Source organism: Microtus ochrogaster, chromosome 19 (genome assembly GCF_000317375.1).
Source record: "Microtus ochrogaster isolate Prairie Vole_2 chromosome 19, MicOch1.0, whole genome shotgun sequence".
Taxonomy (NCBI): domain Eukaryota; kingdom Metazoa; phylum Chordata; class Mammalia; order Rodentia; family Cricetidae; genus Microtus; species Microtus ochrogaster.
In genome coordinates, this window is record NC_022021.1 from 32,058,656 (window position 1) to 32,074,681 (window position 16,026).

Here is a 16,026-nt window from a genome sequence, read left to right on the forward strand (position 1 = left end):
TTTTTTTTGTATTTGTGGGGTGTCATGTTATGCTTTGATCTGTGTATATATTGTGGGAAAGAGCAAATGAACCTAAGGTTCTGCCTCATCCCGCACCTGAGCCCTTGCTTTCCTCTGGTGAGAATGGTTAATGTTTCAGTGGCTCTGCAGTACCTTTGTTTCTGGTCCAGGTCCTCATGCATATGAAACCTGTGCTCTCTCCTTGTGCTGCCTCTGCGGCCCTTAAGCTGCATTATTGCTGATCACAGTGCAGTAAACTCTCTCCTGGAACATTATATACTTCCATTAATCACTTCTGTTCTTACCCCAGGCTTCTAACTGCTTTTCTATGCTCTGGTCTAGTAAATTGGTTTTTTAGGCCACATATAAGTGAAATCATAACTATTTTTTAGTGCCCGATTATTTTTTATACTGTGGTGCAACAGACATGTGTTTTGTTATATTACAGTTACCCTCAGTACTCGAGTTTCCTATCCTTGGACAGTTAAATTCTCTTCAGAGATCTTTTTAAAAACATTTTCTGTTTGGGTGTGGTTGCGCATGCCTTGTATCCCAGCACTCAAGAGGTGTGAGGCTAGTCTACATAGTGAGTTCTAGGACAGCCAGAGTGACATAGTGAGACCCTGGTTTAAACAAACAAAAAAATCAAAATACAGTTGTGTTTTTATTTGCAGGGGCGGGAAGGGAGAGAACACCGAGGTGCCTGCGTGCACGGCCTGTGTGGAGGTCAGAGCACAGCTTTCAGGAGTTGCTCTTTCCTCACATCCTGGGATGTAGGCATCAAACTCAGGTCAGCAGGCTTTAGAAGCAGATGCTGCCACCCACAGAGCCATCTCTCCAGCTTGGATCTTCAGTTTTTATTGCTTAGTCCCAGTAGTCTTTTGATGACCTCCTGGTGTGGCAAGAGATTCTAGGTTTACTTTGTACATTCCTACTCCATATATGGAATTATCAGTGTCTCCAACAAGCCATGGATTCTTTTTCGTGAAATAGTACTTCAAGGCCACAGTTTGCACTCTTACTTGACTGCTTCTACTGTGATGATTGCTTTTAGAAGAAAACATTTTGTATATGTGTTTTTATGTATAAAAATAACTAACATTTTAAGTTTGGCATGATGAGGTTCTGAAGGTGGTGGTTGCAACACACTTAGATACACTTCATGTTACTAAACTGTACTCTTGTAGTGATGGAATTAGTGCATTTTATGTATATTTTATTACATTGACCAACAATTTAAAAAAGTACTTCTTGACTTCCTGATGGTACTTCAGATTCACACGTACAGCTGTAGAATTTTCCTTTGTCCTATCCATATCAGGAATCTAGTTGTCAAGATTAGTAGTGTTCAAATTAAAGTATTATATATTCATTGCTTTTTCTCTTGACACTCAGGGCATGTTTGTTTATTGGCAGCCTTGGGAATTGAACCTGGGACCTTGTTTGTGTATGCCAGTCTGCGAGCTGCTTCTGCTGTCCCCTCACTTCTGGTAATTGCGTGTCTGCATTGTAAGTGCAGCCATTCTTCAGTAAATTCTTTTTTGTACTTATGAACGTTCTTTTTGGCATAAAGCATTCTTGTCAAACCCTGGCAATTGGTAATGTTCTGTCCTTTGTAAACATGTTCTTGTCTGGTTGCCTTCTGGATGTTTCTCCCAGAGTTATTGCAGAATATTTTAGGTTTGGATATATGTGATAAATTCTTATAAGTGGTATACAATCTTTTTCCTTTCCTCAATTCCAGGCAGGTTGGTTTTAGTATTCTGCAGCCCTACCTTGCACCTTCTATTTTTGTGTGTGCAGGTGCTCGTGTGTGTGGACAGGTTGACAGAGGGTGTTCCTCAGTCATTCTCCACCTTCTCTGTTGTTCCTCTTGAACCGGGAGCTTGTCAGTGTGGCTGGTGTGAGGTATGCTAGTGACTTTCCCGTGGGTTCTTTACTATCTGTTTTGTATTGGTTTTTAGACATCTCCTCCTTTTGTCCTCTAGCTTAAGGCATTGCTTTGTTTATTCATTGGGAATGGGTGCTTCTAAATGATTCTCCTGACATTTTTTTTTTTTCTGAGCTATATAGGTTTGTTATTTTTTAACGTGAGCACGTTTGTCATCCACAGAAACATCTGTCTCCTTTGGTCTCCTTGCTCTGAAGCTCACTACTTAGGTTGGGACAGGCGACCCTCCTGTTTCCACCTCTTAGAGCAGTGGTTACATGTATGAAACCATGCCTGGCTTCTGAACCCATACTAAGTACAAGCACTTTGTACTGTGCCAGCTCTCCAGTTGTTTTTGTTGTTTTATATTATTTTGTTACAGGGTTTCTCTGTGTAGACCTGGTTGTCCTTGAACTCAGAGACCCACCTGCTTCTGCCTCCTCAGTGCTGAGATTAAAGGTGTATGCCACCACTGCCCAGCCTCCCCGGTTGTTTCTGACACAAGATGTCATCATGTAGCCCAGGCTGGTCTTAGTCTTGCAGTGATCCTCTTGCCTCTGTCTTCTGAGTCCTGGGGTTACAGGCTGTCATTATAACTGGCTGCCTCCCTAGTAGACCTTGAACTTAGGAACTTTTCTATTTTGATACCATTATTTAGTCGTGCCTTTTGATTTTTTTTTTTTTTGTGTGTGTGTGTGTATGTGTTATTTTTCTCAGTGCATTCGAGTGCATTTTGAGGTTTGCAGTCAGTTTTCCTGGGCATAGAATGTGTGCTCCTGTTGTCTGCCGGGATTCTATTTGCTCTTCTTGCTTTTTACGATTTGTGCACAGGATTTAAAGTCCATTATATTCTTATTTCAACATGAATTCTTGTGAAATAGAGATATAGGCCCTGTGCCTTTTCTCTAGCTCCTTTCTGTTCTGGAGTGGTTCTGAGGATTCTGGTCTTTTACCTGAACTAGTACATTCATTTTGTTCTTTGAGACAGGACCTTGTGTATCTCAGATTGGTTGAACTTTGATCCCTTTGCCTCCACTGCCTGGCACTACACTCGGTTGGTTCCAATCTCAGAGGCCCATATCCTGAAGGTTTGGCTGCCTGTGTGGCCCTGTTGAGGTGGTGGTGGAACCTTTTGGAGGGTGGCATACCTCTGAAGGGAATTAGGGGGCCTTTCCTTTCTCATCTTTTGTTCCTAGCTACCATGTAGTAGACAATCACCTTTGGCCATGGTGTATGCGCCGCCACAGACCTAAGGACAGAACTAAGTGACCAAGGAACAAGACGTCTGGAGCTGTGAGTCAAAATGAACTTGTAAATGTTTATCAGTTGTGTCCGTTTTGCTTATGTTTTCCATACCACTCATACATTCAAATTGCCTAATTTAGTAAAATTAGCTCTAGGCAGGCCAGTGTGCCCAGCCTTGACAGCAGTGTATTCTGTGTAGTACATTCCTTAGGCCAAGAGCCGAGTATGTCCTTTACCTGGTCTGGGGAGGTGGGATCAGGAACAGCCCACGTGGATTGATGGTGGCTATAACCTTTCTGGGCTTTCTATTGCAGGATCTTACCTGGTGCCTTGCCTGTTACCATTTGGAAAAGGAAAGTTGTCCCCCTCTCCTCGCACTGCCCTGAGGCATGTCAAGGATTCCAATTGAGCACGTTCTGTTTCTAGTCTATACCTTTCTCCAAATGAAGGGTTTGGTGGCTTTTTTTAGAACCCTCACTTCCTGCCACCTGTGTCCTACTAAGAGAGAAAAGTGGTCTTGGATCTTACTATATATGTTGGTAAAATTTTCCAAATTCATAAAGCAGGCTGGTGTTTATTTCCATATTGTATCACAATCAGAGTTACTGTTTATTTCATTGGGCTTCTCTCTGCTAAGGCAACCAGAACCTTACTCTGAGATTGTGTTCTCACCTCTTCTGTAGGACTCATTTCTTAAAGCTGTAGAGCGTCAATAAAGATGGTTTTTATTTCCTTCTCACTGTGAAAGTCTGAGGGCAAGATAGGGCTCCTCTTAGGAAAGAATGCTTTTCTGAACAGTGAGAGGGGAAACGCAAACAATTACTGAGTAGCAAAGAAGAGCTACTGGAAGTTGGAAATCAGGAAGTTTTAGGGCGGATTTTCCCTTGTGAGTTTGGGAGTTGTCTGTAGTAATAGGTGTAGATGCCAGGATTCTGGCCATTTGGAAGGCTCCAGGACTGGCTGTCAGACAGGCAGTGCAGCAAGTCCTAAGCCCGTGGGGCTAGTATGTTGTGTGAGGAAGCATGCATAGGTCGGGCTTGAGGGGGAGAAAGATGGAGTGGGAAGAAGTGACCAGGAATTTGTGAGAGCCAGCCAGATACAGATGTAAACAGATGTTAGAGGTATGCTGCATTGAGGCTGGATTCTGTGTGTACCCATGCAAACGTGCAGCTAACCAAGGACCCCTGCCTCTTTTTACCAATGTAGGGGATAATAAGGTAATGGCACATTTTCAAAAACTTGGTATTACTCGTTACATAATAATGAGGCAAAATCAAGTAGTAAGCAGTGTTTATTTTTTGAAAATTACTTAAAAAATTGTTTACAGAGATGTGGATTTACATAACTGGTGGCAACATTTTTAAATGTACAGGCCATTTCATATTATTGCACTTACTCTTTGATATATAAGGCATTTTATTTTACATAAATAAAGAATAATGTATAATGTACAACAGGCGCGGTGCCAATTAAGTCAACCATATAATCCAATGCAATGCAATGTGAGGGAGGGCGGAAATGAAACCCCACCTACTTGAGCCATCATAGTATTTTCTTACAACTACGATTTATGTCTTGACACATTTTACCCTCATAGTTCACTGTGAATGACTGACCACTTTAAAAAAAAAACAGGTTTAGAACAATACCATTAGTGTTCACGCAGGAAGTGTGGGGCGTTATTAGACTAACTAGCAGTACTAGTCATGCCTTGAACACTGAAGACAGATAAATAGCTTTCCAGCTCAGGGTCGAAGGCAGGCTAGCATTGGCTTTGTCCCTTACCTTCCCACTGTTAGCCAGCCAGATGCCTGGTGATGTACAGAGTGGTAAGCCAGAGGTCCTCCTTGTATAATAAAGCTAGGAGCTCTGGGAACACTCAGACCATTCCATCGCTGTAGGAAGTCCTACCTGATCACAAAGGACTGGACTTGACTTATTAATTAATAGGCATGACTGTAAAGGAGTGGAGGCAAAAAGAAAAAGAAGTTTATCGTGCTGACTTCAAATTATCATTCAAGTAAGAAAGCTGAAACTGACCCCAGAGACTAACAACTTAGCATGCACCTTGCACTGACGTCTTATAGTATCCTACTTGTAACTGTAATGAAAAGTAGATGCTAAATCAGGCTTTTCTAGCTAACTCTTTGTGAAACCTGCTGAAAATGAGCCGGTTATTTTGTGCCCATCTGAGGACCCTCTGGGTGTACTCTACAGATGGCCAGCAGGGATGGGCTCAGGAAAACATGATGTACAAAGGCAACAGCTCAGCACCTCAGTGATTTTTTTTTTCTTCCCTAGACCCAGCTGTGGTTAAAGAAACAAAATTGTAGCATCATGCATGTGGGATTGTTGACAAATGCATGTTTCCACCCAGACCCTCAGGACCCAGCACTGGGTGGCACCCTCTGAGGATCGGATGGGAAGCACTGTACAGTCCTTTTCCTTGAGAGGGACTCACCCTGGTTTCCCATTTTCCTCCTTGTTTGGTAAGTGAAGCTGGTGAGGCTTTGGGATTTCAGAAAATCGGGTCAACGCAGAGGCAGAAAGCCAGCTTTGTGAGGAGGGAGGGCTCCGGAGAGGCTCAAGGCAACCAGAGGTGTTTCATAAACCTTGAGTCAGAATGGTCTGCAGGACCCCAGTTTTGGCAAGAGCAAAATTTGCAAAATGGTAAACACCAAAATAGCAAAAAGTTGAGCCGTTGCAGAGCTCTGTCAGGGAAGAGAGCCGGACCACAGACTGCTGCTGTAGGTCTGGTGGGGGAAAGGAACAAAACCAACAGGGAACTCTCCATCGAGGATGCACAGAAGAAACTCCGTTAGGACCACAGACTACATTTGCAAGATGAAGGATTAAACTCTCAACTGCCTTTAAGGGGGTGTGCATGTGTGTGGGCACAGAAACACACTATTTTGCCTGCTCTTATGTTGACCAGTCTTGAATTCAAACATACACTCAAGTTTGAAAACTAGATGCAAGGTGCTTTCAGGCTAGAACTCCCTCCTCCCGAGCAGGGAAGTTCTCAGCTATTTATTGCAATTCATCGGAACTGTCACTCTGTAACAGCCTTATGACTTACACTCTCATAAACAGAAAATGACCAGAACCTCCCAGTCCACATCATACATTACGTTCATTAAAAAATAGCACTTTTTAAAATTGTCATCTTTTTCACTGTTGCATAATTCCTGAGCTCTGCCTAACAATTAGGTCATAAATTCATTTTCTTTTAAGTCTCTCTTTTTCAGGGTAACATACATAGACCCATAGCTCTGCCTTCCACTGCATGTATGTACCTAAAAGCACTATGTCATTTACTTACAAAATTATATAAATCTACATACATACATCATTTTAGCTGGGGCATGTGTGTTACCCTTCTGGTCCCCACTCACCAGGATTGCTGCTGGGAGAGGTGGCAAGAAGGATGCAAAGGTGTAGCTAGGTGTTCTAGAAGAACAGATGAGCTCTTGATCCACTGCAAATGTGTGTGTGTGGGGGGGGGGCAGGGGCAGGCACTGAACGAAATGACACTCCCCAGCCTCGGTGGTCCAGGCTTATGTAAAGTACAGTCGTGGATATCTGTATCAGCTGTGTATTGATTCCAGAGCCCATCCGTCCTTAAAAGAAGTCATTCTGATTTGCTAAAAGAAGTGAGTCTGGGGGAGGGGATTCTGGCTAAGACTCACAGATTCCTGTGCTTTCTAATCACTAGCTGCACAGGCCCTTCTGGAACAGACTTCATAATATTCCAGGCATCAAAGTGCACCAGCCCAACCAAAGGCTTCCCGTTAATAGCAAGGATTTCGTCGCCAGCTTCTATTGTTCCAGCTTGTTCTGCTGCGCCACCTGCCAGAACAAATGCAGAAGAAACTGTTAGCACCTGCATCCTTAAAACGAGGCATCTAAGAGTTAATATAAAATAACCGTGGAGCACATTTGTCCCCATATAAACAAGCCTACAACTGGCAAAGGGAAGATAACGGATTTACTCAAATGGAGTATCCACACTATAAAGAACCACACATCACCTTTTTGCTACCAGGATACTGCCATCATGGGTCACATGCAGGATCCAGGGAAGGGTTCTGCCCTACTCCAGTGCATCTCCACCTGGCTGAAGTTGATGTCTAACTACATGAAGGAACAGATTTATGAACTGGCCAAGAAAGGTCACAAATTGGTGTGATCCTGAGCATGATGTTGCACAAATCCTTAAGTCCAAAAGACTTGCCTTTGTTCTTCTCAAGGTTATCTGCCCTTTAATTAAGAAAGGAGTTGTGCTGGGTGGTGGTGGTACACGCCTTTAATTCCAGCACTTGGGTGGCAGAGGCAGGAGGATCTGTGAGTTTGAGGCCAGCCTGCTCTACAGAGTGAGTTCCAGGACAGGCTCCAATGCTACACAGAAAAACCCTGTCTCGAATGCAGTCATTGTTCACAAGCATCCTGGGACACAGAAAGGATAAGGTTGCTAAATTCTGCCTGATTTGGATAGAGAGTAACAGGATAGAGTGGCATTTACCAGCCAGCATGTTATAAGACCAAGTAGGACTTCCCACTCCGATATGAATCATTCGCAGCCTCTGTAATACTGGCAGAAAGTCTTGTGTACTCAAACAGTAAAATCTCTTTAAAAAACAAACCGGTAACACAGAGTTGGCAAAGGAAGCCAAGAACTAAAGCATCAACTTCTGACAAGCTCGCGATTACGCAGAATCTCGGCTGGGGCTGGGGCTGGGGCTGTGTCAGGCTCCGAGCACCAGTGGTTGACGACCTGCTCATCAGGTCATGGGGACTGTGGTGCTAGCTTATCTGATGGCTGACCTCCATGCAGAGCTCCCCAGAGCTCCCCACCTCCCCATGTTTCTACATTCCATAGCTTTGTGGAAGTTAGAGCACACTTAGGGGCTTTCAGAAGACAATCTTAACTTGCCTCCATTTCCTCCCTGCTATGGAATAGCTAATTCACACCGAGGAAGAAATGTCACCATTGAAAGAGAAAACTGAAGTATGAGAGGAAAAAAAGTTGACTTTCTTAGAAATTTAATGAGGACTACTGAGAACTCAAGAACAATGGCAATGGGTTTTTGATCCTACTGCACTTACTGGCTTTGGGGGAGCCTAGGCAGTTTGGATGCTCAACTTACTAAACCTGGATGGAGGTGGGCGGTCCTTGGACTTCTACAGGTCAGGGAACCCTGATTGCTCTTCAAGCTGATGAGGGAGAGGGACTTGATCGGGGGAGGGGGAGGGAAGTGGGAGGCGGTGGCGGGGAGGAGGCAGAAATCCTTAATAAATAAATTTAAAAAAAAAGAATAAAGCTATACGGGAAAGCCGTGTATAAAATAAAAAAAAAATTTCAGGTCTCAAAAGACTGAGTAGATAAATATTTCTGAAAGCCATCTTAGGTCTTTAGGGCTGGCAAGATTGCTCAGTGGGTAAAGGTGACCTACTGAGAAAGTTGTGCTCTAACCGCCATGGTAAAATGTTACAGAAAGGTGCTGGAGAGATGTCTCAGCAGTTAAGCATCTTGCTGTTGCCCTTCTAGAGGCCCCAAATTCAGACTCAAGTTTACTTTCCAGCACCCATGTCTGGTGGCTTACACCCACCAGAAAGAGGAGCTTCAGGGTTTGCAGCATCGTCTTGTGGCCTCTGCATGTGGATAGTGATGTGCACACACGGACACACACCCACACCAAATCTGATGAGGATACAGCCCGGCAACAGAAAGGACTAGAGACATGCCCATCTGTCGGGCTGGCGAGGTTCTCTGGGAGATGGCCCACGGTATGTTTTAGTCCCATCCTGTATGCCCTTCACCGCTTCACCTATAGCTGGGACTCAGCGAGGTACCTGCAGTGACAGGAATCCAGGAGGGCAGCGTATAGAACACGTTCTCACTTGGGCTTAAGGCACCGACCGACTGAATGTAATGATCGATCACTGTTTTCTGGTGGAAGCTTCAGAAGACGGGAAAGCCAGGGATTGTTTTAAAAATGGGGAGGGCCAAGCTCAAGGTGCCAGCAGATGTAGACTTCAGGGACTGCCCAGCTGCTGCCCTGCCTTTAGTTTCTAACGGGCTCTCAGTGTGAGTTCTGCTGGCAGCAGATGCCCTGGTGCCCTCTTCCCTGGGAGGTGTTGCCTGTGAGTACTCCTACAGGCCACTGGCTTCCTGCTTCCTTCTGCTCTGTCAGTTTAATGGGTGGATGAGCATGGGTGTTTCCTCTAGCCTTGTACTGCTAAGCCTCTATAGTACATATAACAGGTTGACTCCAGATTCACGCCTGTTTTCTGCATGCGTGTGGGACCGTGAGCTATCAAGCAAGCTGTCTTGCTTCTAGTTCACCGTTGGGGCACAAGCCCCAGTCTTTCCCATCACTAGGTGCCTACATCCGCCATCCACAGAACAGGTGCTCAGCTCCTGTCCTTCGTGGCCTGTAAGCTTCAGTTCTGACTGTGCATTTCTGGGCCCCACAGGGCAGCTCACCACCAGGGGCTTCATTGCTCCTTTGCCTGGAAATTTGATTTTGTTTTTAGATGGGGTCTTGTTCTGTATCCCTGGCTGGCTGGCTGGCTGGCTGGCCTACAACTCCCTGTATATAGTCTAGGCTGGCCTCAGACTTGCCACAGCTCCTTCTGCCTCCTGAGTGCTGGGCCTGCAGGCTGGAGATGTTTTACAACTATTCTCCTAAGATGTAACATATTCATTGTTCATATGTATTTGGCTGTGACTGAACAGAGCTAGGACAAAATGTGACAGGTTCAGGAAAGGAACGGGGATGGTCTTGGTGCAGGAAGGTGGGTCTGAGATGACCTTGTGACCAGATCATGGAAGTTCTGCACCCACAGAGAAATTTTAGAAAGGAGCGGCCCAACAACTTGGGCCAGCATTCCCTGCTTATTTTTGTCCTGTGGCTTCTGGGGGTTGCATAAGCTGGTAGTTTTCGCCTTCTTATTTTGTTTTTTCAAGACAATATTTCTCTGTGTAGCCTCGGCTGTCCAGGAATTCTTTCTGTAGACTAGGCTGGCCTTGAACTCAAGATATTCACAGGTGTGTGTCACCACTGCCCAGCTACCTACTTTATTATTTTTTTAAAGCACAGCTCATACCAATACTATGTGTCTGGAGTGGAGAGAGGTTTCAGGAGATCACAAGTTCAGAAACTATCAAAGCAGATCAGGGAGGCAGAAGCAGGTGGATCTCTGAGTTCCAGGCCAGCCAGGGGCTACGTAGTGAGACCCTGTCTGCTTTTTGTTCTTTTTTTCAAAGACATACACCAAATCAATCGATCTTAAGAACAAGCAGTCTCATGACTTGATCACTTCCTTGTATCTTCTAACTATAAATTTCTGGTCTATTTGTGTGTATGTGCTGATATGAGCTATACCATTATGTAACTTCTGATTGTTTAGAATGAACGCAGGTGTGAGGGCCAGAGTTTAGATTTCCAGAACCTGCAGAAGAGCTGGGCATGTGTGCGAGTCACCTGTAATCCCAACACTCTAAAGGCAGACGTCAGCTGGTGAGCACAGGGCCAGAGACCCTGTCTTAGTAAATAAAGTGGAGGGCAATTGAGGAAGATACTTGATAGCAGCTGTGGGCCTTCACCTGTGCACACACAAACATGCATATCATACACACGTGCAAAAAACAATAACAGTAGAATCTCCCCAGCCCAAACAATTTCCCAAGGTCATAAAATAAGAATTTCAAGTTGATGAAGAAACTATTAAAAACCGCTTACCCCTCCACCCCTTTTCTTGCAGTCTAGTATTTGAACTCACTGGATTGTTGGTTGATATTCGGTGCTCTTGCTGGCGTATCTGATGATAATGCTCACCTCGGCACCTACCCGGGCCTTGGGAGTTTTAATACACGCACAATACAACTCATCGTTACAGAAAGCACCGCAGGCTTTGGAAGCAGTTCGGTCCTCACACAGAAGGGATGGGTTTCCATGGAGATATACTTTACCTTTGTACACCCTTTTAATTAGCAGGGGCCCATCTCCAGACACGGATGACTTCCCTCCATCCAGACTCAGCCCCAGCCCCGCTGAGGTTTTCAGCACTTCCACACACAGAGCATCGTGAGCAGCTCCGTTTCTCCCTGCAGGAAGGACATTTGTCATGATAAAACGACAGGCAACATGCTCAACATGCCACCTGTCTAATGCCCCCCAAAACGCATTGCCTGCCCCGGGCACTGTGGACTCTGGTCACCCCGAGTCTTGTCTGCTGGGAATTGTGTACCATCTTTGATCCCGGCATCAGGCTGACCCCCCAGGAGGGAGCGCCCTCCTGTGAATCCTGTCTTACTGGATTCTTGTATCCCGCAAGTGCAGAGAATGCTTTCTCTCCCAGGCAGAAATGCCCAGGAGACAAACCGCTCTTGGCAAGTCTCGCATTCTGGTAGCACACATCCCGGTGAGGATGGAAGTCACACTCAGTGAATCAAATTCGATTTCCTGCCAACCCCGGCTACCATAGCAACAGAATGTCACCATCTGCTATTGAAAACAGAGGCATGGGAGTGCCCGGCTCATGAGAGAGACTGGCATAATTGGGAAGTTCCCTGGAACTGGGTAGGGCTTCCTTCCTTGCCCTGTGCCCTTTGTGCCTCTATGAGAGGAAGCTCAGCATCCCTGGGGTGTGCTTGCCTCCCTCACACTGGCATCCTCCATTGGCATCTGGCTCTTGTTGGGGCGAGGGGGGGGGATGTTTCCATGGTGATATGAACTCTATGGCTTGTTTGGAAGGGCTAGGCTGGGGACTGAATAGGAACTGTACATTTGCCTTTTAGTTCCCTTAAGTCTGTACTGGGGAGTTGAATGGAAAGGCGTACTCAGCTGCTTGGAAGGCAGTAGAGGGACCACGAATGGATGAAGCTGCTTCCCTAATATAAGCCTTAGGATTACAGTTGGACAGGCCTCACTGTCAGCTCCTTATTGCAGTTTAATACCAACCCGTGTGGCCTAATTTGTTAATACTAGGAGTGGTGTTTATGCTTGTTTGTTTTTGAGACAGGGTCTCTCTCTATAGTCTCTGTGGTTATCCTGAACTTCCTCTGCAGACCAGACTGGCCTTGAACTCAGATCCGCCTACCTCTGCTTTCCAAGTGCTGGGATTAAAGGCATGCACCACCGCGAGTGGTATGATTTTTTTAATGGGTAACTTGCTGTTAAAAGGGGGGAAGGAGGCTTTCAGAATGGGCACCACCTTGGGCTCTCTCCTGGAGTCACCTGCAGCATTGCAGATGTACTCATGCCTGGTCCCTGCTCCCCAGAATTCTTGGTTCAGTAGAGCAGGGGAGTTTCTGGTCCTCAGGGTTTTGAGCAGCTATCCAAGTGCCTCCCCTGTCTAGATAGGCCCATATCAGAGAGATGCTTATCAGTCTGGCACGGGCTAACTGCAGAGTGGAGGAAGGTTGCAGTGGAATACAGAAATAGTAAGTGGAAGCCCCCAAGGTGGAACACTGCAGTCTGGTTCAGGCTAGATGCACAGACATGCCCCAGGAATCTTGGATTTCAGTGACAGCGGGACAGTCATCTGTAACTGAACTCAACGTGGCTCACATTCTGGAAGCCATCAGGACGGAGCGCTCAGTGTTTCCTTGGACAAGCGGAATTCCCACTGAATGCACCAAGCGGTTTAGATGGTGCCAGCCTGGATAGAGGTGAGCATGGCCATGACTGGGGTGTCTCCCTAGACTGGGTAGGACCGCAGCTCTGAGGATAGGTGACCATGCAGGACTGGAATACTGAGAACAGCGTGTTCTGCACAAGCATCTGGACAGGACTGTTTGTGTATTTAACAGAATCAAACAGCATTTCCAAAAAGGCTTTACGGATAATTCATGCCACATCGAGGCCAAATTGAGCAGAGAAATCTGGTCAACCTTGACTCTCAGGATGGATGCTAAGAAACAAAGACCTGCCTGCCTCAAGCTGGGAGCTACCTGCCCTCTAGACAGATGGTGGGAGAGGATGCTGAGGGAGTCTGCGGGGCCCCTCTGACGGCTGGGGAGCCTAGGCTTGGAACAGAGTTAGTAGTGTGGACGGTGCCAGGGAGGCCGTTCTGAGCCAGGGTGGACAGTGCAAAGGGGGCCTATTCTGAGCCTCTCCTAAGCTCTGGGCACATAAAGGCAACAGTCTCTGTCTTCAAACACAGAAACACGCTCACCCCCTTCATCTCCTTATAGTCCGCTAAAAACAGGAGACAGTGCCAACTGATGTTTCTCGAGGATTCACCATGTTCAGAAATCTCTCCTTCCACACTGAATTTCCTGTTACAAAGGCTGCTATTTTATCTTCTAGTAAGTCTGGTCCTGGAACAGTCTGCTCTATCAGCCAGCTGTACCCGCCCTGCTCACTATCTGTGGAGACTTACCAGCTCCCGGCTCCAGTGGCAAGGTCTTTCTGGGGAGTGGACCCTTTCCACCCGAGGAGGGAGGCTCCTGCCTGAGAGACGACGTAGGCTGCTCATTCCCTTTCTTGACGATCAGGAGGGCATGTTTGTGTAGCTGGGCCTGGTGTAGAACCTTTGCAACCTCACTGTGGGCTAAGCCAGTTAAGGAAGTGCCATTGATGGAGAGAAGGAAATCCCCTCGGCTCAGGGTCCCTTCCTGAGAAGCCTCACCCTGAGAAAACACCCTGTGGACCTAGGACAGAAAGGAAAAGACAAATCACAAAACTGATAGTGAGAGGGTAGCTGCAAACCCAGTCAAGGAGCTAGTCCTCACTTTATCAGTGAGCACAGTGAGCAGGGTGGAATTACAAATCTTTGTAGCAGCCTGACCCACGTGTCCACAGGGATAAGACCTGGGCTTGCCCATTAAAAATGGCCTCAAGGTCGCCGAGTGCTACAGTGTTACAATTTGCAAGCACAGGGCACTTGACTCTTTTCTATTGCGTAACCATAGAATTGCTACAATATAGCATTATGCAGACATATATTGCATTTGACCTACACATCAAGTTAGCTTTGGATAAAAACACTGGAAACACGTTGAGCCCAGACCTCAGGGTCCCCCCAAAACCACAAGCACCATGGAGTCCATACTCCATATATAAAAAGCAAAGAGCCTTTATTTAAGCTTAAGCTTGGACTCTCCATCCGTCAGACTCAGTGGTTGAGAACAGGGAGTGCCAAGCCCAGTTTATCATAGTAGAGGTTGGGGTGAGGGGATTTCTAGGGTTCAGGACCTTGATTGGCTGACATTGTTTTAGGGGTCTTGGCAAAAGGGGAATAGGTGATTCCTGGGCTCAGGGACATCTGGCCATCTTATCTAATCTTGGCCAATGGTCGGACGTCAGGTCCTACCCGTTAGATGCTGGCCCTCCCTGGGTGGTGTCAGCTTATGGCTTTTCCTGGAACCTGGTGCTGCCTGCCTTGGCAGTAGTGAGCCTGGGGCCCCACATTGCCCTGACCCCACATTCCCATGCTCCCGTTTTCATGATGGTAGAAGGGACCAAAACTCAGATCTCTGACTGGAATGTGTGTTCTAATCAAATTCTGCTGCTTACCGAGGAATATTCCAAGAGCCTTGTAGCATGACTGCTTACCATGACTGATTTTGGCTCCATGTCTGCCCCTCCTGCCACACTGAATCCAAGACCTGAGCCTTCTTTTTTATTCAAGACTATGAAGCAAGTGTCTTCATTGTTCTGGTGAAGAGAAAGAAGACGGTTTACTGTGCATTCCTTGTACGTACAAGCACTCTACAATGGGAGCCACACTCCCCAGGTCCACAATCATTAGCAAACCTGGGCTTCAAAATAAGTACCAACAGCCAGGATAAAGGCCCATTGCAGCCATGTTTTATACACCAGTGTGCCCATATTTGGTTATTGAATTGCAGGTGCAATTCATATTTGTCATTAAACAAAGTATTTTGAAATTTGACTTCACCCCCATTTTAGACATGATCCAGTAACATTTTAAAGCTCTACAGTGCTCGGTTTTTTCATGAAGTAATCACCAAGGGCTTCAAGATAGCCTCAAGCTAACGAACTTTGAGGACTGGGCAAAAAGGGAGCCGAAAACCACTCATGGGTTCAGTTGATCAGGAAATCTGATGGATGAGTGTTTAGTTCTATTGGTAAGTCCTGAAGACTTGGGCACCTTCAGCCAACCTGGACCAGTGCATAGAAAGGTGACCCTGACTTCTAGGCTTTCTCAACAAACACAGCTGCACACATGTGGCTTAGTGAGTGGTCTTTGCAGTTTCTGGATGGTAGTCTGATGCTGGGACAGGGACACTCTTCCTAGAGCAGGGACAGTGAACCTTAAAATGGGCATGCTGTCATCAAAACTTGTTTATTTAAATTATTTTTTTGCAGGGGTATTTGGAGAAACAAGTATACTAGTGGCTGATGGTCAGGGCCGATTTTGCCTGAGAAACTTGGGACAGCATTGGGAAGCCAGATAAACAGCATCCTCCCACCAAAGCTTGAGTGTGTGGTAGCCGGAAAAGCAACCTGGAATTTTGACCTCTCTGATCTTTCATGGGCCACCAGAAGGCCCCAGGGTATTGGTTTGGGCAGTTCTGGTGTTAGCTCCTGCGTCCCGCGCTCTGTGGGAAAAGCAGAGAAGTGCCACTGGCATAGACGGAGGGGACAGAGGGACAGGGAAAGAAGACCATCAATGGTCCTCAACACCAAACTGCACTCTTGTTCAGGGTGTCACACCAACAGCGGGGCCTGGCGTTGGGTCTGCACCCAAAGCACCGCTTTGCCACTGCCTTCTGAGAGTACGTCTTGTGTCCCTGTCTGGTTGAGGCTTTCTTGTGTCCTTGTGCACTGTATCTGCTACAACACCTTTGGAGCAAAGACGCACTGTATCTGCTACAA

The 16,026-nt window shown here is 46.3% G+C and overlaps 1 protein-coding gene across 1 annotated transcript in view; it reads right to left on the minus strand.

Moving 5' to 3' along the window:
* Nucleotides 1-4,451: 4,451 nt before the first annotated feature.
* Nucleotides 4,452-16,026, minus strand: part of Pdzd2 (PDZ domain containing 2) — a 346,988-nt gene continuing 335,413 nt past the window's right edge. Inside the window, exons 22-25 of the mRNA XM_026783724.1 lie at nt 14,740-14,841; nt 13,565-13,835; nt 11,151-11,285; nt 4,452-7,024 (exon numbers count right to left, since the gene is read on the minus strand). Of these exons, the coding sequence (XP_026639525.1) occupies nt 6,861-7,024; nt 11,151-11,285; nt 13,565-13,835; nt 14,740-14,841 (672 nt within the window). The 3' untranslated portion in view covers nt 4,452-6,860. The remainder of the gene's footprint in view (nt 7,025-11,150; nt 11,286-13,564; nt 13,836-14,739; nt 14,842-16,026) is intronic.